At 42.9% G+C, this 17498-nt stretch overlaps 1 protein-coding gene across 1 annotated transcript in view; it reads left to right on the forward strand.

Annotated features, from left to right (window-relative positions):
- COL25A1 (collagen type XXV alpha 1 chain) overlaps positions 1-17498 on the forward strand; it is a 491250-nt gene that overhangs the window by 283849 nt on the left and 189903 nt on the right. The window contains exon 5 of the mRNA XM_060246951.1: positions 1014-1031. Coding sequence (XP_060102934.1) covers positions 1014-1031 — 18 coding nt within the window. The remainder of the gene's footprint in view (positions 1-1013; positions 1032-17498) is intronic.

A 17498-nucleotide genomic window follows, 5' to 3' on the forward strand; every position in this document is an offset into this window, starting at 1 on the left:
TTTAAATCGACCTTTGTTAGCTTTTATTGTTGTAAGCCGCCCTGAGCCCACCTCGGTGGGGTAGGGCGGGATATAAATCGAATAAAGTAAGTAAGTAAGTTCTGCACTTTCCTCATTTAACAGGTCAATAATTTCTCTGGCTAGCTTCCTGCTTCTGATGAATTTAAAGAAAAGTGTATTCATGTTTTTTAGCAATATGTTCTTCATTTTCTTGCTTGACATATTGCCAAACTTATGCTTGTTTTGTTAGGTGCCATTAGAATGCATAATAATGCTAAGATATGAACGACTGCACAAAGTAAAAGTTTGAACAATCATACCCTTAGGACAGAAAGAAAGTGATGTCGTTTAATGTGCTAAAACTATTAATAGAAACAAGTGAAAGTGTCAGCATCCTTAATTTAGAAATCTGAATAGGGATATTCAAATACCAAGCAATATGTTATAACAATGCAGTATGTGTTGTGGTAACTTGCAACTTTAGCTACTGTAATATAATGACTTTGTCTAGAAATGGACTTTGTATACAGCCATGGAATATAATTGAGTATTATTTCAGGAATATTCAGGTTCCGTGATGGAAGCATACTATAAGGAGTCTCCGCTCACTGGAAATAATTTTGTGTCTTGTAACTGTATCAATATGCAAATTTAAAGCAAGTTATTATTGTTGCATTTCAGGCAGGAGAAAATTGGCCTGTACCTCTGTTATATATTGTACACTAAGCATGATCCTTTGATTTACTTCCCTTCACTCTTAACTAACTAGAAATTCCTTAACTGAAATTGCTTGCTGAAATAATTCTATGACCTTATTCATTGTGAATCTACTATTCCTAACATATGCATTAATCTGGAATTCGTGTTCTTAGATTTACCATTGGAATCAGGCAACTGGTTTTATGCAGAGGGCAGTTCATCTCAGCCACTTGATGCCTTGTGATTGGAAATTTGTGAGGTGGCATACCATATATTCAGGGCTTTTGTAACTCTTCCTTTTCCTTCATTTGCAGGGTCAACCTGGTCCTCAAGTAAGTGTTATCTTGGTCTATTTATATTGTGTTGTTTGTTGTTAATCAAAATGGAACACTTGGATTGGAACTGATTTTGAAATTTTGTTTGGCTTGGCAAGATTCAAAGTGTTGTCTACTGGTTTAATAATTACTCAACACAGAGGACCGCATATTTCCCAAGAGGGACACATGGAGCCTTGTATGTTTGAATTCTATCAGCTGTTCAGCCAGATGGTGCTTTTAACAATGTTCTACTAATAAAGCAGGTCTCTTAACTATGGCTTGAAACTTTGCCACACAACTTTGAAGTGAGATAAAATTTCTTAACAAATGTGTTGTGGGAGCTGGTTTGCATTAACTGCTTATTTATCACATACTAATAATGCTGCTGTAATCCAGGAAGACTTCAGTTATTTAAGATAACATTGGGCCACATTGATTAATTATGTACAAGTCTGGGACTGATGTCTGCTTAGTTTTAAGAATAGCTACACCCGTGGCGTAATTAACAAAATGTAAATTCATCTTTAAAAAAAAAAAAAAAAAGAGGACAGACCTGGGTTAGACATGCAAAATGAAAATCATGGAGAGGAAACTGTATAGAACTAAAGGGACAGAAGGAAAGCTGTGGGGGGAATTATCAAAACCGCATCAGGCTTGAGTTAAAATAAAATTAAAGGTCTGCTTGTATGAGGTTTGACTCATGTTAACAACCTTCTTGAAACATGGCTTTGGCTAGCACAGTTTCCCTCACCAGCCTATAAATTTTGAGAAATGTAGCCACATTCAGGCTCTTAGTACATTCCATTGAGCTCAGTAACATTGCATGGCTCACACAAAAGGCAGCTGTTAGTCCTGAAATTTCAGGTTTTTAATGACTTAATACTTTTTAGAAAATTAATTATAGATCTCTGCTTGGTTGAAATTCACTGTTTCTATCCCTTCTTAGCCTTGTATATCCATTTAATATTGTTAGACAATTCTGTCCTATGACTTACAATAATATATATATTATATATATATAATTGTATACACACACGCTCACTTTTAGGATTATACCTATTTCATAACATTCCATTTTGACAACACATGTGGGTTCAGTTGACAGAACTGTCAACTGGCTTGGGAAATTCCTGTCCATTTGGGGTTAAGGGCAGAGTTTCAGGAGGGGAGGAAACTCAGTAGCAATGTGATGCCATAAAAGTCCATATTCCAAAGATGTCCTTTCCTCCAAAGAAACTGCAACCTGTAGATGATTTACACTCGGGAGAACTCCTGGCCCTACCTGGAGGATGGAAACCTTAACTGAAGTTAGAAAAAATTCAGATATTGGAAGATCCAGATAAGCTTTTTAAAATGAGATCCAGGAGATAATGGGACTAAAATAGTCATAAGAATATTAAGAAAGCACTGTGTGGGAGAAATCACATACTGTGCAAAAAAAATTAGATTTGGGGGTATTTGGGGCTAAAAAAATTCAGGGGGGAAGCATGTATCACTGAATAGCTGATTATGTAATCGAATCTGATTCGGGAGATATTCAGCTATTCCTGAATATAAGGCCCCATTTTACCCTATGAGCCATTGAAGTCAGTGGCAAAATAGGGATATAACAAATTGCAGCTGGGGAAGGGAGTTTGAGGTAGAGGCTCCAAATCTGCAGGATAGCTGCAGGAGTCTCTCCCCCACAAATCCCCAATTTTCAAAAAGATTGGACCAGGAGGTCCAATTCTAGGGGCAGCTAAATAGGGTGCCCCTATCCTATCATTGTTCCCTATGGGCTGTTGAAGTCAATGTAGGATAATGTATGGGTGCTGGGGAGGAGAGGGTTTGAGGGAGAGATCCCAAAGTTACAGGGCTGCTGTAGGAGCCTCTCCACCACAGAACCCCCAAGTTTCAAAAAGATTGGACCAGGGGTCCAGTTCTAAAATGGAGTGCCCCCATTGCCCATGCTTTCCTATGGCAGGAGGAAAAGGTGTCAATTTCCCCGTTGTGGGATCCAGGAGATAATGAGAGGAGGGGATTTGAGGGAGAGGCACCAAATTTGCTGGTCAGCTGCAGGAGCCTCTCCCCAAAGAACCCCCAAGTTCCAAAAAGATTGGACCAAGGGTTCCCATTCTATGGGACCCCAAAGTGCTTGTCCCCCTTTTCAATTGTATCTTATGATGGGGGAAACTTGCAAACTGTAAGCCAAAATGCCCTCAAAACAAGGTTGGGGAATTGTCAGGTGGGCACGTGGCTTAGTCAGGATCTTTTACCTGTGTATACAGGATTCCACGTCCAGAAATTAATGCTTAAAATAATAGGGACTCTAATTAAGTAAAAACAATTAAAATTTATTCAGAAAATATAGGCTTTCATACAAGATAAAATACTCATAAAATCATACATACAATCCTAAGGAAAATAGAGAGATAGTGGAACACATGGGTAGACGAACAGGGTGATATTTACTGATAGTAGTCTTCAAGGAAGGCTCCAATGGCGACGAGCGAGGAAGTGGGAGAGGGGACCCAAAACTTGGCCTTAGAATTGGGGATGGATCTAGGCAGTGGAAGTTGGGTTACTGCTAGAAGCACACCTGTGGGTAGCTAGTCCACAGGTTATAAGGCCTCTCTTGAGCCCTTAGAGGATGGGAGGTACGAGGGAGGAGGAAGGTGGTCAGCTGCTGCATGACCTCACGAAAAGGGGAGGCTTTGCAGTGACCATAAGGGCTGGACTACTACGATAGCCAATAGGAAGTTCATTGGTGTCACCTAATTGGGTGCCCATTCCTGACCAATGGACTTGCTTGGATCCTGGATACCTAAGTGAACTTTCAGGATGAAATGGACCAGGGTGAGGCTCCAAAATGACAGTTGGGGAGAAGAATAGGAGAGATTACTGGTTGGGGAGATACTTAAGCCTATCAAACTTATCTAAAAGGGTGACAATAGAGAGTCAAATCATTGCCTAGGTAACACCCAGTCTATACAAAGGAACTTGGCTCTGGCTGAAGATGGTCTTCCTCTTCTTCTATCTTCTCCTTAGCACTAGTCTTTGTCTTGAGTTCCGTTAAACAAAGACAGTGGCAGTTGGATGATTAGCCACTCCTGGGGTGGGTAGATTGCTTGCAGGCACAGGTGACATCTGGTGAGTACGTGAGCCGTCCGCTTCACTGGAATGGAGTCAGGCCTGGTAGGAAGATGGCTGCGTGTGGTGTTAGCCCTCCACAGTGGATTCTATGGTCAGCGCTTCAAAACCGTTCACCTGGATAGCTCCTGGCAGCGCAGTCTCTTCTGCTCCATGGCTGGGATGGACATCATACAGACCGATGGGAAGCCATCCGTTCTCCTGGTGGGCACTCTTGTACCGGTCTTGAGTGCCTTTATAACATTATGGCTGCTAGTACTGCATCAGTCCCTTTCGCCCCTGGATAGGTTCACTCACACTCTCTGGCCAGATGTGTGTGAGTCACTTCTCCAGGTGCTCTGGCAACCAAGTTGGTGATTATGATGTTCTGTAAGGGGTTTTTCCTCACAAAACAGACAGCAGTCAGATTTTCCTAGAAAATCTCTGCAGTGAAAAGTCAACTGTGGTGAAGCTGCTTGTTTGCAAGGAGCATAACAATGCCATGTGCCCAGCAGAACAAGTTTGCAAGGAGCATAACAATGCCATGTGCCCAGCAGAACCAGTCCCGGACTAGCGGGCAGGGGGGAGGAGTGGCATTACTCATACGAGAGGCTTACACCTTTAGGGCTCTCCCGGCCCCGGAGATTCCGGGCATTGAATGTGCCGGCCTGATGTGGGACGTTGGGGAGGGGTTGGCGATCTGGCTGGTGTACTGACCGCCTAACGCACCAGCCACCGCCCTACCATCCCTGGTGGAGGCCGCGGCGGGCTGGGCGTTGGAGTGCCCAAGGCTACTGGTCTTGGGTGACTTCAATGTTCATGCCGACGACGCGGCCTCCGACCGGGCGATGGATCTAGTGTCATCCATGGTGACACTAGGACTCTCCCAGGTTGTTACAACGCCCACTCATTAGGCGGGACACATGTTAGACCTGGTCTTCGCGGCGGGAGTACAAGTGAACGATATTGCAATGGAAGCAGTGCCGGATCACTTTGCCCTCAAGGCTTGTGTGGATATGTCACCCCAAACCCGTTTAGGCGGAGAGCATATTTTGGCTCGCCCGCGGAGCCTGATGGACCCGGAACGGTTCCTGATGGCTCTACGGGATACCTGGCCCACTGGCGATTCCCTGGAGGTTCTGGTTGAGTCCTGGAACGATAGACTCTCCAGGGCTATCGAAGAGATCGCGCCTAGGCGTCCTCTGCGCCCCCGCCTCAAACCGTCTCCCTGGTTCAACCAGGAATTGCGGCAATTGAAGTGGGACCTCAGACGACTAGAGAGGCAATGGCGGCGTACTCGAGACGAAGTGACCCGAACATCTTATAGAGAGAGTTTGAAGACCTATGAGATGGCAATCAAAGCCGCAAAGAAGACATACTTTGCGGCTAAGATTGCGTCCGCAACTTCACGCCTGGCACAATTGTTTGAAATAATTCGAGACTTGACCACTCTGCCCCAGGGCAGACCAAATTCTGTTGAATTGGAGATAGGCTGTGAGGCTTTCGCGAACTATTTTGCGGACAAGATCGCATCACTTCGCCACGACCTCCCCGTCAATTTTGAGACAGTTAACGCAACTGAGGCCCCGAGCATGTCTTCAGATTATATTCTGGACGGTTTCAGCCCCCTCAGCCTGGAGGAAGTCGACAGGATCCTCTCATCTGCCCGCCCAACAACTTGCAAATTGGACCCATGCCCTTCCTGGCTTATTAAATCCTGCCAGGGGGATCTCAGATATCCTATACGGGATATCATAAATAGATCCCTAACGGAAGGGCTTTTTCCAGCGCCACTTAAAGAGGCCGTGGTCCGGCCCCTCCTAAAAAAACCATCTCTAGACCCGGCCCAATTGGCACACTATAGGCTGGTCTCAAATCTGCCCTTTTTGGGCAAACTTATTGAGAGGGCAGTGGCGAGGCAGCTTCAGACGTTCCTGGAGGACGCTTCCATCCTTGATCCACTTCAGTCCGGCTTCCGCCCAGGCCACGGGACGGAGATGGTATTGGTTGCCCTAGTAGATGACCTTCAACGGCATCTGGATCGGGGTGGCTCGGCAGTACTGATGCTGTTGGACCTATCGGTGGCGTTCGATACGGTCGACCATCGGTTGCTGACTTGCCGCCTTGCCGACGCGGGGATTCAGGGGTTGGCCTTGCAGTGGCTTTCCTCTTTCCTTGAAGGTCGGGGACAAAGGGTCGCGATTGGGGGGGAACTATCCCAGAGGCGTTCACTTAACTGCGGGGTGCCCCAGGGAGCGGTTCTCTCCCCGATGTTATTTAACATCTATATGCGACCTCTTGCCCAGATTGCCCGAAGGTATGGGCTGGGGTGTTACCAGTATGCTGATGACACCCAGCTCTATCTACTTATGGACGGCTGACCGGTCTGCGCCCCAGAAAACCTGGATCAGGCATTACAGGCCATGGCTGAGTGGCTCAGACTGAGTGGACTGACACTGAATCCTGCGAAGACAGAGGTCCTTTGTTTGGGCCGTCGGGGGAAATCCCCCTGCCAGCTTTTGGCGGTGTACCGCTGAGGCCAGCGGACAGGGTCAAGAGCTTGGGGGTGCTATTGGAGCCGTCCCTAAAGATGGAGGCTCAGATAGCGGCCACTGCCAAGTCCGCGTTTTTTCATCTTAGACGGGCAAGGCAGTTGGCCCCCTTCCTGGACCCCGACGACCTAGCAACAGTGATCCATGCTACGGTCACCTCGAGGTTGGATTACTGCAATGCCCTCTACATGGGGCTGCCCCTGTGCCGGACCCGGAAATTGCAGCTGGTGCAGAATGCTGCGGCCCGGCTGCTATTGGGCCTCCCAAGATGGGGACACATTCGGCCGGGCCTTCGGGCTCTGCATTGGCTTCCAATAATATACCGAGTCCGGTACAAGGTGCTGGTCATTACCTTTAAAGCCCTATATGGCCTGGGACCTGCCTACCTGAGGGACCGTCTCTCCCCACATGTTCCCCAGAGAGTACTGAGGTCTGGGACTCAAAACCTGCTCACCATCCCCGGGCCTAAGGAAGTGCGTCTCAAGGCAACTAGAGACAGGGCCTTTTCTACAATGGCCCCTATGTGGTGGAACCAGCTACCGGAAGAGGTGAGGGCCCTGCGGGATCTTGCTCAGTTCCGCAGGGCCTGTAAGACAACCCTCTTCCTATGCCTGATTAGATAAATGTAGCTGCCAGATTTCTGTGATTATACTGTATAGTTCTAATGTTAAATATTTTAAGGTTTTTTAGGTTTTAAATGTCTGTTTTTAAATGTAATAACTTTGTTCCAATTTTATTGTTTTATTGTTTGTTGTAAGCCGCCCTGAGCCACTTGTGGGAAGGGCGGGATATAAGTTACCAAATAAAATAAACTGTGGCAGCGCCAGTGCCACATACAGGACCTTAGTTCAATTCCAAGAATCTCTCTGAATTCCAAACCTAAGAGGGTGCTTTCTGCAAGGACCACAGCACAGAAATAGTGCATTAAATGCACTGGTGCTAAGCAGCAGAGCCCAGTGCCAACCAAATAATGATCAGGCCAGTGGCACAACCCTACCAACTACTGCCCAGCAGCTGAACCCAGTGCCTTTGTGCCCTGGGTATACCAGAAGGTTGATGGATACAAAACTGAAATCAGGATTCACAAAGTTGAGCAATCTGTTTTACTGCAACATCATTTCAGAAACTGTTTAACTCTGCCCTCCTCTCCTGTCTATATAATATCATGGCCGATGGGATATAATGGAGCCAAATAGCTGCCAAATTTTGGTGACTATACAGACTGCTGTATTTGGTAGCCAAATCAGATCAGAGAATCTGATTCAGCTGTATACGACCCAAATACAGCCAAAGCAGCTGTTTTTCAGGGTTATATTCAGTTTGGTTGAACTGAATGCAGACTCCTACTGATGAATTGCCTTGTTACTCTCCTGACAGTGAAGGCCCTCTTAAAGCCTCTACAGTGCCTTTTCATATTCTGGCTGGACTACCTACTTAACAAGAGTCTTCTTCATAAACTTGAACAGGACTTGTTTCCAGGGCAGAGCTGGTGACGGCTGAAGAGTGTTCTTATCAGAAGGTCAAGCATAGACCTCTTTCAGAGCTTTTGGTAGCCCCTAATCAGTTCCTAGCCCTGATCTGGGTAGCCCGGTCTTGTCAAATCTTGGAAGCTAAACAGGGTCAGCCTTGGTTAATACTTGGATGGGAGACCATCAAAGAAGTCTGTGGTAGCTATCCAGAGGCAAGCAATGGCAAACCTCCTCTAAATGTCTCTTGTATAAAAACCTCATGGTGTCACCAATAATTTGACTGTGACTTGACAGGAAAAATAAGTTTATGTCCTTGGCAATTCACCTTCTTTATAAGCAGATTGTGCTGCCATTTCTTACAAGGAAGCATAGACCTACACAGCTTTTAAGGGCATGAGAAGAGAGAGAGAGCAGACTAGATCTCCTGCATTTCAGTGTATCTCTCTGCCTCCTTCTTTTGTGACTGTAAGAAATACTAAGTTGTAGGCAGGGATTCTTTGCATATTAGGCCACAGGAGCTCCTTTGCATATCAGGCCACACACCCGTGATGTAGCTGATCCTCCAAGAGCTTACAAGGCTCTTTTTTTGTAAGCTCTTGGAGGATTGGCTGCAGGATGTGGCCTAATATGCAAAGGAGCTCCTGCTAGAATTCCACCCCTGGTTGTAGAACTAATGGTTAATTTTTGTTCAGCAACTAGTAGTTTTACTGTGCAATTCTAAACAGTTCCACCCTTCTGAACCCACCAGTTTCAATAAAAGGGTGTAAGTCTGTTCAGTATTGTGCTCTTAGGTGCTTTAAAGATTCTTTTTAAAAAATCCTGAAAAGAGAGAAGTGCAAGTGTAGTATACTTTGCCTTATAGCCTGCTAGCAAAAAGTAGATCCTAAAATGATCCCTAAGAAATTCTGCAAGTATTCTCCACCTTTTTAGCAAAATCCTTCATATGATTTCTATTATTCCTAGTTGTTGTTTTTTAGAAATGCAGGAATTAGATGGAACAATAATTCTAAGAATTGTCTGTGAGTCATTAAAAAAAGTGTTAAGATGCAGCCATCTGTCGGAAAACCTCAAAGGTTGTCCCACATAAACCGGTTATACCTTCAAAATAAGTGATCTGAGGACTGCTGCCAATTTAAACACATTTGGACATTAGGATACTATCTACAAAGAACTTCACTATAGCACTTGATAAAATTTATGCTGCCTTTTCTCCAGCATGATATTATATGTCAAACAATTCTGTGTTATTGTCATAATTTATCACTCACCTTATGTTCACAGTAATTATCTTTCTAAGCAGTTTGGCTTGGTGAAATATTTGTGGGCTTGGTCTTGATTGGACTAAATTGTCTTGGAAGAGTAGCATATTGTACAGTTATGCAGAGGACAAAAGTAGAGGATGGCAAAGGAGAAAACTAATTCTTAGAGAAACAAAAATTGTTTCTTTTTCTAGCCTTGCTATTTTAAGCTACTTCCTACAACACATTAAAAATAGCGTAAATGAATCAGGAAAGACTTAGAGAACAGCATGCATTTTAACCTTTAGGTTTTTACTGATTCCTTGAAGCAATATGAAATATCATTGTATTTTTTTCTTTTTAATCTTCTGCTATTTTGATTCAATAACAAGGTCTTTTGTACTTGAAACTATAATATTCTCCATGAAATCTCCTGTTTCTATTAAATTGCTGGCAATGTAGAAGCTGTGAAAATACTGCCAAACGCTTTAAATGATGCAGTGCCTTATTTGGATTTTCTTTGTTTTCGAAAGGGATCCCTCCCATTCAGTTATGACTTTGAAAAATTATGGGCACATGGTTTTAAAAAAATAAGTTTGCATTACTTAAAATACTTTGTCCTCAAAATAGTTTCAAAAGGCTTTAAGAATGTCTTACCTATGCAGGGCTAATTTAAAAAAGGTAAAGGTAGTCCCCTGTGCAAGCACTAGTTGTTTTCAACTCTGGGGTGATGTTGCTTTCACAACGTTTTCACGGCAGACTTTTGACGGGGTGTTTTGCCATTTGCCTTCCTAAAGCATAGTTATTTATTTTTAAAATATGCATACCATTTTCCTGTGATGGTTACCAGATAAGATGAAAATAAGAGAAACAATACAAGAAAAGGTACAATAGAACAATCCGCCGCAAATAACACACAGTAGTAAAAAGTATATATCAGGCCTCAGATTCAGCAGGAGCTCACAGGAGCACAGCTCCTGAACCTTTCAGAGGGTTCTCCCTCTTCCTCCCCAGCTACCTTGTCCATTGAATAGTAGGTGCAGCTGCATAACAATCCCTGGATTAGGAGAGTGGGCAGCCAGCCAGCCACCAGGGGCTTTGCCACGCCACCAGCAGCCCTCCTTAAACCCTGGAGAAGCCTGCACCACCCTTTCTCCACTTCTTATGTAATTTTGGGTGGCAGGTGGCTTGCTGGCCTTATGACTGGTGGGGAGGAGAGATCTTTAGCCAGCCCAAGCAGGCCTCGCTTGCCCAGGGCTCTCCTTTCTTGCATTGGGTTGCTTTTGACTGGGGTGGGGTGATTTAGCTAATGAGTTATGCTAATGAGCTCTGCCACCTATTTTTCTACAAAACAACCCAAGTATATCAATATTTGTATCCACAACTGAAGATGCAGGATTTAAATGAAATCTGAAAACTCAGCAAACTAAAATCCAAAGACCACAAAATGAGAGTGTCAAAGGCTTGAAGTAGCAATAAATAAGCAAAAAAAAGTGTCAAAAGGATAGAATTGCTCCCAAATACCTGTGTTGTTCCAGAATGCAGTGCTATTGTGGTAAGGAAAAAAAATGTCAGCCATAACAAACTCCTCCCCCCCCCCCATCAAGTGAAAAGAAACTGCAGATGAATCTTTTTACCAATGCAAAAAAGAAAACTAGGAAGAACTGAAGATAAAGTGGGGAAGCAGAATAACTTAGCTGGGCTCCTATGTTTCCTTAGGGTTCAGTCTTACCTGCAACTATAAAGATGTAATGTTATGCTTGTTATTCTTTTTTCCCAACCCCATATGAAAGGTGCATTGGACTCCTGCTAATTCATGAGCTAAACACAGCACACCACCACCCAAAAATATATAATTTTCAGATTAGAAATACAGCAAGATATTTTAAAATCACAGGGCCATGTCTGTCCCAAGATCTAGATAACTAGGAGATGGAAACTTGGCAATGGGAGACTTCATATAAAGAGGGCACTAGTCTGAACAACCAATAAATAAGCAATAATAATTAAAAAAAATAAAGGGAACAGCTGAATATCACTTGTCTTCTCAGAATCCTTACAGGTACCTGTCATCAGACTCTTGCCAATGAGACTACTTCAAGCCAACCCCTACAGCTGGGGCTGCAAGATCAAAACATACAGGTAAGCAAGAGAGCCTAGGATCCAGTATATGACCCTTATACTTCTTCCTTCCATTTGTGGAGGGCTGTGGCTCAGTGATAGAATGCCTCCTTTGCATGCTGAAAATACCAGGTTCAATCATCAGCCTCTAATGGATGATGCAAAAGCAGTGTTCCCTCTAAGCTGAGTTAGTGTGAGCAAGCTCATGGCCTCTGGCTCACGCATTTTTGTCTTGGCTCAGGAAAAATAGCCCCAGAGGAAACTAATTTATGCAGTAGCTCACAACTTTAGTGCCAGTAGCTCACAAAGTAGAATTTTTGCTCACAAGACTCCAGGGCTTAGAGGGAACATTGTAAAGCCTTCCTTGAGCCCCTAGAATGGTCTGGCTCAGTACAAAGCAGCTTCCAGTGTCCCACCTAGGCCACAGGGAAGGAGATGGGCATGCAAAGCGGTCATCCAGTCCTACAAAGTGCCTCCAGACAATTAGCACTCTTGTATTTGTCCATGTGATAGCTATGCAAGCATCTCCTATTCAACAGGCTGAGCTGTATTCCCCACAGTACAGTAAGTATGTCCCTTCACTAACAATGTTTTGAAAGAAGGTAAGGTCCCACCATGCACTAGTGAAGGCAATTCGAAATGTAAATATTTCTGTTGCTAAAAATAAATGTCTCTAGTTTGTTAGGCAAATATTTATGACTCATTTTCCTTGCAGGGTCAGAACCACACCATATAAAGCACAATAAACAGAAATTCTGAACAGACTTCTTTTCAGCTCTCTACACTGGATAAGTGAGTATTGTCTTATCTCTTTTAGCAGGTGAACCTCAGTGGAGATGCCAGGGAGACTGCCAGTGGGAAAGTTGGGAACTAGACTAAGGCATGTGGAATAGAAGAGCACATAATTACCTTTTCTCATTCTTTGACCAGTTCTAATGAGTAACTGCTGCAGTGGTTAACTCTTATTAACATTGTGTTTCTCTTGTTTTCCTTCAGGCAACAAGGTAACCAACAACACACAGGGAAAGAAGTACGTTCTTCGTCTCATCCCATGTAGACTAGAATTTGAGGCCTACAGCAACAGCAAATGAGAATCCAGCTGTTCCTATGTAGGAGTGTGTCTTTTTTCACAGGGATCCTGTGCCTTTTCATAGCACATAGCAGACAGTAATGCAACAGGTGCAGCCTTACTCAGCTCTGATGAGAAATAGCTGCCCCTGTTGTTCCTGTATCTTTGCATGAATTAAAAAATGGCTGTTCTTGTTCCTCTGTAATGTTATCAGATCTTATTATTTAACTAATGCTGTTCAATAAAACAGTGTTTTTGCTATCATGTTGATGGGAACAGCATACTTGTCCCTGACTTCAGATGTCATTATAACAAACTATATGTGCTGTGTGAGGAAAGCAATGGCTACTCTCCCTCTTCACTTCCACTCTGCACAATGACTAAAATCTTGCCTGCAGTCTTGTCACTGGTAAGAGAGGAGTTCTCCGTTTCTCAGTGGCCTCTTACATCTTCCTGATGTTTGTGATAAAGGGGGAAACAACAGCATTTGGGATGTATGAAGTGAGCAAGCAAAAAAAAAAATGCTTTTGTCCAACTTCACTTAGGTAGCTTTCTGTCTACAAGTAATCAATCTGGCTAAACTGATCCATGCTTCTCTGACTTCAAGCCTAGATTATTGTAGCGCACTCTACATGAGGCTGCCCTTGAAGTTCGTCCAGAAACTTAAGTTGTTTTAAAATGCTGTAATGCTTTAATTATTTACTAGCCTGAAACCTGTGCTTCACTATGACATTTAACTACCTTTAAATTTTTTGTTTGTTTTAGGTAGGAAGGGTGTTTTGTTTTGGGAAGATTTATAAACTCAATTGCTATACCGACTGTTATGAAAAATGTCTATTCTTGTTTAGAGATGACTTCCCCATTTGGTCTGCAAAACAACCCCGTGAGGTAGGTTAGACTGAAAGTCTGTGAGTGGTCTCAAATAACAGAGTGGACCAAAGCAGGAGGAAAGCAACCTCAGCGGGGTATAATGATACAAAGTCCAGCCTGCAAAGTACGGTAGCTGTTTTCTCCAGGGGAGCTGATTGCTGCCATCTGGAGAGCAGTTGTAATTCTGAGTGATCTCCAGCTTTCACTTGGAAATTGTACAAACTCACAAGAAAAATGACTGAAATACCACTCAATAATTCAATCCATAGATTTAAAAAATGCAACAAAATCATAGAGTAATATATGCAAAAGACAGCTACTCAAAATCCAATGTGTACAAATATAATGCTTTTGCTACATACTACATTAATCCACAAATCAAAATGCTTACAAAATGCTGTACATGATATGTGATTGAATGGTGAGTTTGGGGTCTCCTAAAGCAAAAACCACTAGGATCCATGAGGATCCATGGTTCAAAATCAAGTTTTTGGTCTATGGTGCTGCCATGAAACCATGGATCCATGGACATGATGTAAGAACTGATGGTGAGCTTGGGTGGATCCAAAGCAAAAATCATGAGGATCCGTGGTTTGGAAACATGTTTTTCCATTGTTGTGGCACCACAGATTCGTGGAGACATGATTTTTCTGGTGCTGCCTATAGTCTAAGACAGGATCTACAGCATGATGGTTGTTTGATTTCATTTCACCATAAAAATCATATGAATTCATGAGGATCCATGCTTTGGAACCCTGTTTTTGCACTGGCGAGGCACCACAAATCTGTGGAGGCATAATTTTTGTGTTCCTGCCTATAGTCTAAGACAGGATCTACAGAATAATAGTGGTTTGATTTCATTTAAATGTAAAAATCATATGAATACATGAAGATCCATGTAGATCTGACTTTTACTGAGACCCAGTTTTTAGAGCATCCAGTTGCAAACACTTTGCATTTTTGCTTACTTGTCCCTTGCAGTCCTTAGCTCTTCCCCCTTTCTCCTTCTTTGCCAAAATGGAAGCTGTAACCCTCTGGGTTGGGGCAAAGACTTGCCTTATGTTAGTCTGTACAGCACCCTATACAGGAATAAAACTATGAATATTATTACCAGTTCTCCTTTTTCAAGGTGAGAAGCTCTCTAAATTTTATACTGGCTTGTAAGAAAGTCCCACTGAATTTAATAAGACTAGAGGAGAGGGAACCTAAAATTGCAGCTGAGAATCCTGAACCTTTACTCAGAAGTAAGTTCCACATAGCTCAGCATTTAGTATCAAGTATGTATGCTTGGGACTGTGGCCTTCTTTGTTGCAGATCTCAAACAGTTTATGCATTTAAAGAAATGCAAACAGCCATCAGATCCCTGGAAAGAAATGCATGCCATACTGAGAAGGGAAAACCAACCTGGGTTTTTCTCTTACTGTTCAGGTGAAGATCCTGTGAATTTAGGGGGAGATATTTGTGAGTTTCCTGAATTGTGCAGGGAGTTGGACTAGATGAACCTGGAGGTCCCTTCCAACTCTAGGATTCTAGGTTCCTATCATTTCACCACTGCTGCACAACTCTAGAGAAGGGAATTTAAACCCCTTCTCTGGTGTGGCGCTGCAGAGGGGCTAACAAAGTTAGTTTCGACTAGGGCTCAAAACACTCAAGGGCCAGCCCTGCTGAGGCTTTCCCTCCCCATACAAACACCCAATGGGGTGTTTAAATGGAGTGTGTGTGTCAGATTGCCCAAGGGTCCCTTCATTTTTTTAGTGCGGGCACCATTTTTTGGTTTTGCCCTCCCTCAAAAAATATGTAAATCTGGCCCTGCTTAGTATGGGCTTATGTCATAGAAGAAATGCACTCCCTGAATTTTGGGTTTCTATGTCCAAGTGTTTGGGTTGGGTGTTGATGAGTCAGTTGGGACACTTGCTTTTATATATAGATTGGGACTATATTACTCCTATTTAGGGCTGCTCAAACACCCTCCAGTTCAGTTCAGTGTCTGTTCAATTTCTGGTGAATGGGGAATCAAAGAGTTTGGCTGTTCAAAAACAGTTTAGACCTGTTTGATGGGGTACTTTTCCTTTATTCATTATACAGTACAGTGCAGTTGGCATGTTTCATGCATGTGCATTCTCTGCCAGATGGGAGTTCTCCTTTCTCACTTCCCTTCTCTCCCACAGTCGTGTTCTCATTGCACACCACTTTGCAGCCAATTATATAAGCAGTCATCTAACAAGTCTAAACACTATATGTATTTTTTAAAGTCTTACTGGTTGGTGTTCATTTAACTCTAGGGTTGTCAGATGGTTTCAACAACAATACTGGACATTCTTGATAAAAATTTGTTGCCCTCACCTCCCCCCCATATATGAAAAAAAATCCTATCTCTTTATTAGGAAGTAAATCAAATTCAATTAAGTGTCTGTTAAAGCTCGTATGCAGTTCTCTGTGACCCTGGCAACATCTGTGTATTCACTGTGGCCAGACCTTTTTCTAACTTTTTCTGTCGCAACCAAGTGCCTATCAATCACTGACTTACCTCCCCTTCCAAACCTCTGCCCTCCGTAGGCTTTACCCTCATATCTCCAGGAATTTCCCAATCTGGAATTGACAACCTTGTCTGGAACAGAAGTTTGGAGGGGGGGTCTGTCCTCCTGGCTTTCCATCAAAGCTATAAAATGGAATTATTCTGAGGGCTTGTGGGTCAGGTTTCTTGGAGGAATAATTTTTCAGGCTGTGAACAGGATGATTTTGTATTCGTTCTGTTAATGGAGCTTTACATTTATTTTAGACTAGTTTTTATATTTATTGTTGCAACCCACCTTGGGTCATGAATTGTCAAGAGAAAGATGGGTTTAATAATATTTTACATAAATAAAATAAAACCGTTTTTCAGATGTTCAAGTCAGTTACATTAAATATATAAAGAGCAGGAAGTAGCTCTGTGACTATGGCTTGGCTGTTTGTTGTGGGAAGCCTTTGTTCAGGTCTTGCTATCTTGCAAATAATACAAATGTTTATTGCTATAAAGGTGCTCAGAATGGGAGCTTGCCTTGTGTGTATCTTCTCAGAGAAGGAATCAAACTGATATCAAATATTTCCTATTACATGGCCTTTTTCTATCTAGCTAGTTCACATAGGACTTCCTCCTATGAATATCCCATTGTAAATTACATAAATCCTGTATAGATGGTTTTCTTTCTCTTTCAAAGAATCTGATCTCAAATACATGCTGATGTAAATGTACTGTGCACTATGAGTATGATCTGAATGGAATCAGCCAGGGCTTTTTTGAGCAGCAATGCATAGGAATGCTGTTTCAGCTGGCTTGGCATCAGGGGTGTGTGGCCTAATATGCAAATGAGTTCCTGCTGGGCTTTTTCTTTTTAAAAAACCCTGGAATCAGCACTACAGCAAGACTCAGGCATTTTTAAAAGGAAATATCTGAAACTGACAGTGGGGGTACAGAGAAATGGGTGTATGGGATGCGGGGTGAAACAATAATTTCCCCTATGCAGACCCTCTTGGGCCTTTTTACCTCTGTTGTTAATACCCAAAAATGCAGAGCACTCTAATAGCTCTTGGGCATAGCCTGGTGTCCCTGATTGATCAGAGAGGCTAGATATTAATTTCCTATTTTTTTTAAAAAATAAGACACCACCACCCCAATCCTTATTTAATTGCCTACGAGTTTGGCTCCCTCTCTATCCTAACTAGCCTAAATGTCTGAAGGGGAGGATGGAGCTTTCTTCAGTAGCCCCCCTTAATTCTCTGCCAATTTGCTGGCAAGTTCTCAGCCCTACCAATCCTTTCCTTTTCCTAATTTGAAAGGGAAAAGGGAGCCAAGACACCTGGATCCATTGATATAGTGCTATGAATTTATTTATTTCTGAATAAGTAAATTAATAAATAGTGCTCTGAATGCCTTTCTACATGCATGGTATTTACCTTTGTCTATGGGAAGCTTCTTGTAGGGGTGAAGTGCTGCCTGATATTCCAGGAAGTATGCTTATACATTATATGTGAAAGGATTTTGCATGTACAAAGCAGGAAAATACTATTGTGTT

Source organism: Heteronotia binoei, chromosome 9 (genome assembly GCF_032191835.1).
Source record: "Heteronotia binoei isolate CCM8104 ecotype False Entrance Well chromosome 9, APGP_CSIRO_Hbin_v1, whole genome shotgun sequence".
Taxonomy (NCBI): domain Eukaryota; kingdom Metazoa; phylum Chordata; class Lepidosauria; order Squamata; family Gekkonidae; genus Heteronotia; species Heteronotia binoei.